Here is a 12,828-nt window from a genome sequence, read left to right as displayed (position 1 = left end):
CCCGGCCTCACACACACCGGAAACCAGCCGGGACGCCCGCTCAGGCAGCGGCCGGGGCAGCCCGCTGGCGGAAGGACCCCGCAGGCACTGGCGGAGACACCCCGCCGCAGCCAAAGGGACCTGCCTGGCGGGGAGGAGGTAAATAAAGCAGGGGGCGGGGCGAACGTGGGGGCGGGGCAGTGGCAGAGTCCTGGAAAGGGGGAGGGGCAGGGAAGCAGGAGTAGCAAGGAACAGACGTGGGGGAGGGGTAGTGGAGGCGGGGACAGTGCCAGGGTCTGGAGGGGGAAGGAAACAGGGGATGTGGTTTTGGGCTTATTTAGTCTGCAGAAGAGAAGAGTGAGGGGGGATTTGAGAGCAGCCTTCAGCTTCCTGAAGGGAGGTTCCAAAGAGGCTGGAGAGAGGCTGTTCTCAGTGGTGATGGATGCAGAACAAGGAGCAATGGTCTCAATCTGCAGTAGGGGAAGTCTAGGTTGGATATTAGGAAAAACCATTTCCCTAGGAGGATGGGGAAGCACTGGGATGGGTTCCCTAGGGAGGTGGTGGAATCTCCATCCCTAGAGGTTTTTAAGTCCTGGTTTGACAAAGCCCTGGCTGGGATGATTGAGTTGGCATTAGTCCTGCTTTAGGCAGGGGGCTGGACTCAATGAATGCCTGATTCTATGATGGGGGGGAGCCTGGCCTTCAGCTGCTCCCCCTCCAGCCTGGTTGAGGGAGGGGGGACTCTGACTCCAGCTCCCTGCCCCCTCCAGTTGGTCTGTAGCCAGCCATGATTCTAACCTCTCCTGGAGGGGGGACGGTGGCAGGATGTGCTGCCCGGCCCCTGGGGTAATCCCAGCAGGGTGCAGTTGTGGGACCAGCCAGTGAAGAGTCTCCCCTCCCCCTATCCAGCACAGTTGGGGGTAGGAGGTGGCTGGGAATGTGGCCCCAGCAGCTAGTGTTGCCACCCCCCTGTGGTCACTCTGCAGGATAGCTGTCCCTAAAATCAGCCGCCTCCTTTTCCATGTTATGGAAGCAATCCCATTATCCTGGCACAACCAAACCCTGACCTTGCTTTTAAGTTAGGATAAGAGGAATCTGCAGTTTAGTGGTCCTTGCTCTTACAATTTAGGAGGAGTTCTTGAACAAACAGACTCACAGGCAGATACACCAGCTCTCTAAAATATGTATAGTGATAGTACTATAGTAAATGAAACAATGAATTCTCACTATTGTGGTTCTTGAGCTAGTCTCAGAGGGCAGGTCTAAACTACATTCCTCTTTCGAAAGAGGAATGTAAATGAGGCTGATCAAAAATTCAAAAGATGTGTGGCTTTACAAATCTTGCACTTCATTTGCATAGTAGCTGAGAGTGCTCCTTTGAAGAAGGGTTTTTCGAAAAAGAAACTGCAGTCTAGATGGGATTCTTTTGGGGGGAAAACCCCCTCATTTTTTCAGCTGTAATTTATCCCTAAATGTTTTCTAAGAGCCCAGTAAGCAGTGGAAGTCTTGATAATACTGCTAGATGATATTGACCTTCCAATATTGACCTCCTTGGTTCGGCAAATTCTCAGATATGGTATTAGTCAGGTCCCAAAGGTGCTGGGCTGGAGAGGTTCAACCTGTACCTTTATCTGTTAAATTTAAAATCCCTCTGTTATAAAATTTTTGCTCCCCATGTAGGATGATATCGTCCACAATCAAGTCACCCCTTAACCTTTTCTTTGTTAAGAAGAACAGTCTGTTCAGTTTGAGTCTTTCACTACAATCCCCAGCTTTTCACTGAACCCTCTCCAGGGTATCAACTTCTGTCTTGAATTGTGGACAAGAGAACTAAACACAGCCTCATATGCCCTTAAATGAACAACTATGTTAACTTCACCTCCATCTAAAACAAAGGAGGGCTTGGCAATGATTTTAACTAATTCCACAATTTTGATAGATTGATTTAAACTGTAAATGCCAGTACTCTCCTTTGAGATGCTTTCTACAGGCAAGAAAAAAACACCCCAAATTTGATGTTAGCAGTGGTGTTCAATGCTTTAAACTCAGGTTCTTAGGGATAATGTGACATAATGTTGCCCTTTTAATTACTCCTTTCCCCTGCCTTCCTGTCAGAGAGGTGCATTATCACATTTCCCCCTTGTCCCAAATTTTACCAAAGGATAAGGATTAAAAGAGAACATGTTGCAAATGTTTAAAAATACTTTTTTAAAAAAATTAATTTGTTTTTAAAAACTTAATTTATTTGCTGTTTTAGGCTATGTGCATGTTAGAGAGCATAAAATGGTGCAGCTGATGTAGGTGCGCTGCTGTAAGATTTCTTATGTAGCCACTCAGTGACAATGAGAGAGCTGTCCTGTCAATGTGATTAATCTACCCCCCAATGAGTGGCAGCAGCTATGTTAGTAGGAGAAGCAAGTGCTTATGTCAGCATAATTTACTGCATGTGGAGGGGGTAAAATTTACATCCTTGAGTAATGTAAATGTTGTCAACATAGGCAGTAGTGTAGATAAACGAATGGCCATACGGGGTCAGACCAAAGGTCCATCTAGCCCAGTATCCTGTTTTCTGACAGTGGCTAATGCCAGGTGCCCCAGAGGGAATGAACAGAACAGATAACCATTAAGCGATACATTTTGTGTTGCTCATTCCCAGCATCTGAAAAACAGAGGCTAGGAACACTATCCCTGTCCATCCTGGTTAATACCCATTGATGGATCTATCCTCCATGAATGTATTTAGTTATTTTTGAACTCTGTTATAGTCTTGGCCTTCACGACATCCTCTGGCAAGGAGTTCCTCAGGTTGACTGCATTATGTGAAGAAATACTTCCTCTTAGGCACAGCCTTAGACTCAATGGTTAGTGAGAGAGAGCTTTCAGGGAACCAAGTACCTCATCCAAAACTAATTAAGTCAATAGAAAGGCTTTTATTTTATTGACTTCAGTGGCTCTGGATCAGGCCTTAGAGGGAAAGGGAAGAAAATTAATTCATACCAAGATTATCTTCCTTTAGAATTTGAGGAAGATATCCTGCCAAATCCACCATTCTGAGACCAGAGGACAGCGTTTGTCAAACATTTGACTTCCTGCATGGATCCAGCAGGCTAATTTGTTAACTCAGTAGTCATTAGCCAATAAAGTGAAAAGATAGTTTGATTTTCATTGTCTGTACCAGAAGTCCCAGCTATGTTTCGTGTCTAGCAGCTTTAACCAATATATATTTTTTCCTAGAGCAAAAATGGAGAATTAGCTATGAAGATAAGAAATTATTCACTTATCACATACACAGCATGCTGTATTTCAGGATGTGCTTGGTGAACTTAGAGGTAAGTCTGAGTGATATGTTTTGATCACAAAAAGTATGGGACCAAATTTAGGGAGACACCACTTCAAGCAGAAATTCCTGCCCAACTTCAAGTGGTCATTTTCTCTTCTATTCTGCCCCCAAAAGAGTTTGGTAAGGCCTTTGGAAACATTAGCACTTGAGATGTTCTCTGGGGTGGAGCCTAGTGGGCAGAGATGAGATATTTATGAGTAAACATCACATGGTCTGAACATAGTCCAGGCAAAAAGATCTGTTGCTGGCTTCTGTAGTCCAGAATACATTGTACAGTAATGTTATATTTGCAATGTGCATGTGGGCCCGTGTTGGGTAGCACTTCACATACTTTCTGAATTTGGCCTACTGCATTGTGAGAAAGTGTTTTGCTATGGTCAGGCCCGCTGATGTGGGGTGGGGGAGGACAAAGGAGGCAACTATCCAGGGGCCTGGTGATTCAGGAGTCTGCAGCTGGAGCCTGGGTCCTTTAAATCACTGCCTGAGCCCCAGGTGGTGAGGTCTGGGTGGTGTGAAGGGCTGGATGCAGCATGGCATGATCTGGGCACTGCTGAGAGCTGGCTGCCCCCACCTCTACCCCTTCCACTCAAGACCCTGCTCCTTTTGGGAGTGCAGAGCCACCCTTCCCCGCCTTGCTGGAAATTCTGTCAGCCACCCTGGCTATGGTGTATTAAATGGGACTGTTATGTTTGTTTAGTTTGTGGTCGAAGGTAGTACATAAATTCAGGGCTTGATCCTAGACTCATTGAAATGCAGTGGTGGGATCAGTTTTATGCAGAAATATTCAGCTCAGAAACAGCATGTGGTTTTCAATGGCAAACCAATTTCAACCTAATTTTCCAGTGGGGTCTGAGACACAAAAAGTTAAGGAGCTTGATCCTGCTCCAGTTGAAGCCAGTAGCAGCACTCCCATTAACTTCAAAAGAGGTATGTTGTTACCCTTGTTTTAAGATTACGTAGCAAGTCTCTTCCAAATTAGAGGTAATGTCCCAGGTATAGTCCTCTTGATGACTGCTCTGAATGTAATCCTATTTGATTGGTTTCCTTTCTGGCATTTTGCAACTTTATAATGCATTTATTTTTATATGACTGGACCCTTTAACCCTATCATTCCTACCTCTCATCCACTGTCAGAGTAAGTTCTTTACAAGGTAGTAAGGTTCAGAGTTGTAGGACTGAGCCCTTACTTACTGACACCAATAAATTAGATGATATGGTTTGGGGACAAGCTTCCCTGGGCGTACAACACCAAGGATACAAATCGGGTTCTCAAATGTCATTGTCCTGTGATGTTCTTCTGACAATAAAAATTAATAAATGACGTAAAGTGGGGAGACCAAAACCTGAGCCCTCTCAAGCCCCACCCTCCCAAGCAGGGAGACCAACACCGAAGCCCAACAGCTTCCGCCCTAGACAGAGGGCTTGTAAACTGAGCCCTGTCACCCCTGGATAAAGTTCTGAAGCTTCGGCACCAGATAGTATGGTTGAGGCTTTTGCTTGGGCTTTGAGCCCCAACGAGCCTAAGCCAGCCCCATTGACCCCATTAAAATGGGATCATAACCCACCGTTTGAGAACCATTGATATAAATTGTGACTACAGCTTGGTATTTACAGATGGTTTGCCAGGTTTGACATAGCAGACTCATTTGATATGGAGAAAATGCAGTGCGTTGTTCACATTTAAGCTGAGAATCTGAAGTACGGAGAGACACAAATCTATGTAAAATTCCTAAAGCTTTGATTCTCCGTGCAGCTGTTTACCATTGTGCAAAAGGAGGGCAAGGTGGATGTATAACTCTGCTATCGGTGCAAGTGAATAAATCAGTGTTTTATTTGCTCCAGTAGATGGCACTATGTTTCCTTTGGGCTGAGGTTGCCTATAGGCTCAATGCCAAAAAGGAGCTGAGATTTTTCAGTCTCTCATTACAGCATACCTATGTCGTTTTAGACCTAAATGTATCCCATCACTCAAAAACCTGATATTGCGACACTTTTTAAAATTGTACATTATTGACATTAAAATGCAAAATAGCAGGAATAGTACACTACTACTTACAACTTATGTGACGCTATATTTTCACATTATTCTCACAGTACTTCTTTGAGATAGGTAAGGACACTTATTCCTATTTTACAGGTAGGAAAACTGAGGTACAGAATTTAAGGCCACAGCTTCACAGCCAGTATTAGAATTCAAGAGATTCTTGGGTACCGTATTTTCTGTCGTCTTATACGCCGGGGCTTTTCTCGCCCCGGAGGACACAGACTGCGGGACCTTGTGGTCCCGCCGCCCGTGTACTCCGGGGCGAGAAAAGCTGCTCCGCGTCTCCCTGGTCTGCAGACCAGGAAGACGCGGAGCAAAACCGCGGAGGGGCTCGGGCAGTGGGGCAGCCCAGGCGCGCCTGGGCTGCCCCGCTGCCCGAGCCCCTCCGCGGCTTTGCGAAGCCTCGGGGGAAGCCGGCAGCGGGGCAGCCCAGACGCGCCGCAGCTGTCCCGCTGCCGTCCTCAGGGGCTTTGCTCCCGGTGTCCCTGGTCTGCTGGAGACGGTCCCCAGCAGACCAGAGGCACCGGGAGCAAAGCCGAAGCGGTGGTGGGGTGCGGCGCCTCTGAGGCTTTGCTCTGGCAAAGCCTCAGAGGCGCGGGACCCTGCCACGGCTGCGGCTTTGCTCCCGGTGCCCCTGGTCTGCTGGGGACCGTCTCCAGCAGACCAGGGACACCGGGAGCAAAGCCGGGGAGGCGGAGGGGCACTGGGGCGCTGCCGGTTGGCCTTTTAAGGGGGGTAGTCCTATGTAACTACAAAATTAGGGGGTCGTTTTATACGCCCAGTCGCCTTATACGCCAGAAAATACGGTACATTAACATTACTGTTAGGCTAAGTCTACACTATAAGGTTTTTGTGCAAAAACAGCAGTTTTTGTGCAAAAACTGGTGGAGCGTCCACATCTCAAGCACGTTTTTGCGCAAGTAAATTAATAGAACAGAGAGCTTTTTGCAATACAGTTATTCCTCTCCCCATGAGGAATAACTTCTTTTTGCGCTACAAAAAGGCAGTTGTGGACGCTCCAGAGGGGTTTTTGCTCAAGAAACCCCTATCAGCAAAAGCACGGGTGCTCTGATGGCCATTCTGTGAATGGCCAACAGAGCTTTTTTGCACAAGAGTGTCCATGAAGTGTGGACATTCTCTTGTGCAAAAGCACATCGCTTTTACGATGCTCTTTGAGGTCTGGACGTGCTTTTGCGCAAGAAGTTTTTGTGCAAGAACTCTCGTGTAAGAGGCTTCTTGCACAAAAACCCTGCAGTGTACACTAAGCCATAATGTTGACATTAGCTTTATACCCTTAAAGGAGACTGAAAAAATACATTTAAAAAACCAGGCAAATTTAAGGGTTAATCAGATGGTTGCCACTTCACATACAATGGAAAAATGTGCCTTTTATAATGGGATCTGCTGTTATGACTAAAATAATAATGAGGAACACATTTGCACTGACCTTTCCATGCTACTGTTTTAAGTTAGGTGATTGATGTGAAAAACAGTTTTAGCCAAGTTGCAAAGCACGCAGCTATATAATGAAGGACTAACTAAAAGGGAAGTGGGTGAGGCTAGTACATCCTATGTTTATTATATCACCTTTGTGCATATTGCACCAGTTCCCAAAGGCCATCTTGCAGTTTCTTTAATAATAATAATATGGCCTGATTCTGCAAACCATCACACAGCCAAGGGCAGCCTGGGCAGTCTCTGTGAAATCAGGATCCTATCTCTGTAAAGTGTGCTGAAATTAAAAAGTGCTAAGAAAAGGTAAAATGGAATAATTCCATATTTCTGTAATTTCCTTCATGCCCCCTGGAAGCCAATACCATGGCCTAAATAGCTTTTGCGGATAGGCAGTTCCTCCTAATTCCCCCAAATTCAGTTTCATCCCACTACTCCTACTTACATATTCTTATATGACCCAAAATAATTCTGCAATGAAACAGAACCAGTTGTGCCCTCCCAGATTTCATTGCTCTCTGCTGTCCACTTGCAAGCTTTCTTCACTTTGCTTGCTGGATGCTGGCGCTCTAGGAGAGACATGCTGTTTTGTTTAAATCCTCCACATTCTTTGCTGTGCCATTTCCCCATTGGCCGGATGGGGCCATCCTTCCTGCTGTGGCTGCTGATGTCAGACACACACTCAGACCGGAGCTGAGGCTGCTGCTGCAGAGACTCCTCAGTTCTGCCAGCTACAGCTCTCACACACACAGCTTTGGTGGGGAAAACCCAAGCCCCAGGAAGGATCAAAGGTGTATGTGTGGGGAAATATCAGGCAGCAGGTCCAGTCTGTTCCCCACAACTGCAGAACTGGTGCGTGCATAATAGCAGCTGTATTACAGAGAGGAGGAGGGAGCCTTGTTTGTCAGCCTGGAAAGGAAACGTTATAAAGCCTTTGTCTTGGAAGTAAGCATCTCATCCTCTGTGTTGCCACTGTTCCAATGTGCTGCTGGTGGTGACTTTCGTATTTTAGACTGATTGTTTTGGGGGTTTTTTATTTTGTTTTTGTTTTGAGGGGATTTTTTGATTGCTCCAGGCATGTCTTGATATAGCTGAAAAGGAACTGTCATTTTAATACATTTCCAGTGGATGTCTTTGACTCTAAAGATCGCTTTTGATGTTTGAGACTTCTTTGTGTGTATGTATATGTGTGAAATTCACATGATCTCAGTTTGAAGGAGGAAGAACTGGAAGAAAGGAGCAGCTCTATTAATTTTTCTTCTTGTGGATCATTCCTTCTGGATGGTAGTGTTGGGCTCTTTTGAACACATTGTCAAGTACACACAGGACACGAGTCTTGATTCATTTTTCTGTTGTTGTGCTATTGCCGTGATCAGAGTGCAGAAATAACTGCTCTTCTCCAGATTTGCTGGTTTGCATAAAGGCAGCAGAAATATGCTCTTGAAGGAGTACCGGATCTGCATGCCTTTGACAGTTGAAGAGGTAGGTACATTCACTAATAATACTTATACTGCATTAAGTTATGTCCCCCACCCCAAATGATGGCTCAAAGGGAGGTTAGATAAATATTAGTTATTCAGTGTTTATTATACAAAGTCATTTTTCTTTATACAATGAACTTTTTCCATCTGTGATTGGCTTAGAATAGCACACTTCCATTGTAAAATAAAGAGATCTTATGTAAGTGAAAATAAGTGTAGTGAATTCACTGTCATTGAAGTATTGGTTGCAATAATTTAGAAATTAAACTTTTTGAAAGGGTTGATGTGTGTTGAGATCTAAAATCTGATAAAGCATTTGTAAAGTAAACCCAACTTCTAAGTGCCTGAAAACCTTCCTTGTTTAGACTTAAAGATCCTCCTTATATCATTGTTAATAAAAATGGCCTTAAACTTCCAAATTGCCTGTGTGTATATCTCTGATAAAATTATTAATCAATAAGCTTTTAGAATTGAAAAGAGTATTTTAAGGTCAAGTTGCTTTCCGTTAATCAGCCTAAACTCTCTAGGTCATGGACATTGTATTTTTATTTTTCTGCAAAGTATCGTGCACATTTATGGCAATGTATGTATATTATAATATGAATATGTAATAGATTACTTATACCTACACACATATAGTGAGTGTGTGTTTGTAGGTATCATAAATAACTAGACAGCTAAAGGCCTGATAAATCATACATATTTGAGTGTGTTGGTGATGGTGTGTTCTGTTGCACAATGCCACACTGATGTTGCTTTATTAGTTATTTATGTTGCTGAGGTGGACACTAAAAAAAGAGAAGTTTTTGAAAGTATGACAAACATCTATTCCTTGTCTAACAGCCCCAGCCATTTTGACGGTGTCATTTCAGGTCAGTCAAAATCTGAATTTGCATCATGTATTTCTTTTGCAAACAGACACACTGAGAAAAGTTTCTTTTTTCTACTTTTGCTTTCGTCAATGCGGAAGATCATTTGGTTTCTCAGACCTTTTTGGGCCACAGGGGGGCGTTTTGAATACATTTCTTTCCCTGCAGCCTTTCCTTCCCCCATAACCCGCTCTCTTTGGTGCAGAAATATGTATAAAGGCAAAAGGAATACTAATAGTTTTATTGTGGTTAATTTGTATCACATTGTTAAATATAGCATTGCACTGTGTTTACATATCTGGAAATCGGTAGACTTCTATGATGTGTAATGTCTATGCTTTTGGTATTTATGCACTATAAAATGTACTGACAATAGTACATTTGTAACTACTCCTGCATTTCTTGCACTCTACAAACTTCTAACTGCAGTCAGTGGAAGCTTGGAGTAGTCGAGTAATGCAGGATTTAGCTCTTAAAGATAATACCTCTTTGGTGTCTGAATGCATTCAAAGGTTCCCCAAAAGGTATTGTAAACTAAAATATAAAAGATGGCTACAAAATACATTTACTTTTTAGATTTGTCCATTATATTATTTATTCAAATGGTTATTTTCAGATGAATATTTTGCTACCCACTGTGGATAACTTTTTTTCCTCAGTGTATACAACTGGGAAGTTCCCGTTATCATGTCAGTAAGCACACACATCTGTGTACAGTCACTTGGGGATACTCATAAGTGTCTACAGAACTGGCAAATTGAAGTAATACTTTTAAATTTCTGAATATCAGGTTTGTTTTTTCATACAGCTTCAATGGCCAAACTGACTTTTGTGGGATCAGGATTGTTAGGCCCTAGAAAGCCATATATTAGGGATGTAAAATTCTGGTTAACCAGTTAAACAATAAAGGGAGTGGACGGGGGCAGAGAGGGCAGTGCACTCCAGCCTGGGTATGCTGGAGCAGTCCCCTTGCCTGTCACGGCTGATCTGGAGGAGCCCCCTGCAACAGGGGTGCTCCAGCCAGGTTGGAGTGCTTCTGTCTGCAATGGGTCCTGGGGAGCTGAAGCAGCCCCCACTGATTAACCTGTTAACCTCTTTCACATCCCTAATATGTGTATGTTTCAAGATAATAATTCTGCTGGCTGCACATATTTGTGTCAACTGCAACGGTTGTTTCAAAGAAGAAATTGATAGACTAAGCTGTCACATTGCACTGTAGCTCTTGACTTGTTCAATCTATTATTTCATTGGAAGTAGCATTTTATCAAAACCAAACATCTTTGAACTCAAGCTGCCCTCAAACGATCACAGTGAATGAATACCAGTTAGCTGTGTGTTCAAAAAGGAACAAGTTCCTTTTCCATTTAAAAAATATGGTAATACAAATAAATGGTAATAAAAATAAGAATGGGTTAAACTCTGTTCAGGGAGACTCAGGAGCAAGATTAGGTTGAAAATCTCTCATCCGCTGTAATATGTCCAAAATGAATTACGATGCTCACTGTCTCTGCAGATTGTTCTCTGGTGTTAAGTCATCCATTATTTCATATAAGACCCACAGCTGAGGGATGTCAGTGACGAAAAGGGGAGATGAATATGATGTATAATGTTTCACTTGTTAAGTTGTGAAATTAGCCATCAGTCATATTTTGGGGTTCTGTAATACCACTTGTGTACTAAAAGAGAATATACAGTATACTTCCAAGATAATTCTCTCACTTTAATACATTGTTTGCCATTTTAAACTATCTCTGAACAGTGTTAATACTTTATAGGAACACAAGAATGGCCAAACTGGGTCAGAACAGTGGTTCATCTGACCCAGTATCTTTTCTTCCATCAGTTTCCAGTGCGAGATGCTTCAGAGGGAGTGAAGAGAACAGGGCAATTTTTAGAGTGCTGCATCCCCTGTCATCCAGAGCCAGCTTGTAGCAGTCAGAGCATGGGGTTACATCCCTGAGCATCTTGGCTTATAGCCAGTGATGGACCTATCCACCATGAGCTTATCTAATTCTTTTCTTAACCCAGTTACAGTTTTGGCCTTGACATCTGCTGGCTGATGAAGTGAAGAAGTACTTCTTTTGTTTGTTTTAAAACTGCTGCCTATTAATTTCATTGGTTCTTGTGTTATGTGAAGGGTAAATGACAATTATTCATTCACTTTCTCCACACCATGCATGGTTTCTATCTAATCCCACCCCTACACTCTAGTTCTCTTTTCCAAACTGAACAGTCCAGTTTTCAATCTCTTTTTATATGGAGATATTGGAAACAAGTGTTTAGTTATATACATACTTAATATTACCATTGTCCATATACATTACTGGCAGCTTGTCTACTTACAAACTGATGCATGGTGCATAGAGACATTCATCTTCCAAGAGCTAAGAAACATTTTAAAACATTCTGAGATGTCTACCTCTATAAGAGGCTTGGGGGGGGGGGTCTAGACTACAGGGTTTGTCGACAAAAGTTGGCTTTTGTTGACAAAACTATACCTGTGCCTACACGACCGCCACATTCTGTCGACAGTAGGTTGGCAGAATGCGACAGTTTTGTTGACGGGGTAAACCTTAATTTATGAGGAATAATGCCTTTTTTCAAAAGTACTCTTTTGACAAAAGGCGCTATTGCATGCAAACTGTGCTTTTTGGAAAGAGAGCATTTAGACTCTTTCGAAAAAGCAGCTTGCTTTGTCAACATTACTGATCGTCGTCTAGACGCTCTTTTTTGACAGAGGCTTTGTCGACAGTTTCTGTCAACAAAGCCTCTATCGAAAAAGGCATGCAGTCTAGACATAGCCCCAGTGTCCTCAAACCTTGTGGGATTCAGTGGGAATGGAGGGGGTGCAGCATCTTGTAGATTAGGAGGTTAGTACCTAGTTGAAAAATGCAGCATTTCTGTCTTACACAAGAGCTTGGTTTTCTCTTTTCTGTTCTGCAGAAAAGATTCTTATACTTCTCTCATCATCCTAGTATCTGAGCAGTATCCTGTACTATATTAAGCAATGTGACTGACATCTTTCCTGTGTTCAGTCTCATATCCTCTCCCTAGAGAGATAAGTGTGTTCAATGGAATGTCTTGTTTTGGTATGGTTTTGTTTTGTGCCACTTTGCTTACCAGGAAACCTATTGCACTGTTCCTTCCCTGCCATACGATGGTTCTGCTATGAGTCTATGTTTTTTACATGAAATCATGACATGCTTTGTCTCCACAGTGATTTTTTCCACGGCTGTTTTGGCTGCTGCTGCTGCTTCTTTTTTTGTTTTTGTTTTTTTAAAGTACTGACCTACTAATTAACCAGGCATAAAGCTCTCACATAAATATGAACGAAAAAGAATTCCTTCCTTACTCTGTAGTGTTATGTTAGGGTTCCTGTGAAAGTTTTCCACTCAGTTCTGAAGAATTCAGTTTGACTCTGGTCTGGTCACTCAGTTTCCTTTGTCTAACATATAGCAAAGCTACACTGAATTGATCAAACTCAAGTATCGGAGGTGGATATAAGGCATACCACACATCCAAAGATACACACCATTGCATTGCATTTACTATACCATTGTATTACATGATTTGAAATTGGTTTGGCTCCTTTGTAGAAACCAGTGCCTGTGCAGCATGCTGTGTCTACATCAGGGGTGGGCAAGACAGCGTCCCTGGGCTGGA

General features: G+C 43.2%; 1 protein-coding gene across 1 annotated transcript in view; it reads left to right on the top strand.

The window, feature by feature from the left end:
- Positions 1–13: 13 nt before the first annotated feature.
- Positions 14–12,828, top strand: part of PITPNC1 (phosphatidylinositol transfer protein cytoplasmic 1) — a 250,308-nt gene continuing 237,493 nt past the window's right edge. The window contains exons 1-3 of the mRNA XM_075903944.1: positions 14–138; positions 3,214–3,308; positions 4,163–4,246. Coding sequence (XP_075760059.1) covers positions 3,273–3,308; positions 4,163–4,246 — 120 coding nt within the window. The 5' untranslated portion in view covers positions 14–138; positions 3,214–3,272. The remainder of the gene's footprint in view (positions 139–3,213; positions 3,309–4,162; positions 4,247–12,828) is intronic.

This window comes from Pelodiscus sinensis, chromosome 20 (assembly GCF_049634645.1).
Source record: "Pelodiscus sinensis isolate JC-2024 chromosome 20, ASM4963464v1, whole genome shotgun sequence".
In the NCBI taxonomy this organism is placed as follows: domain Eukaryota; kingdom Metazoa; phylum Chordata; order Testudines; family Trionychidae; genus Pelodiscus; species Pelodiscus sinensis.
The sequence above is the reverse complement of the archived record's forward strand: the minus strand, read 5'-3'. Positions and strand labels throughout refer to the sequence as shown.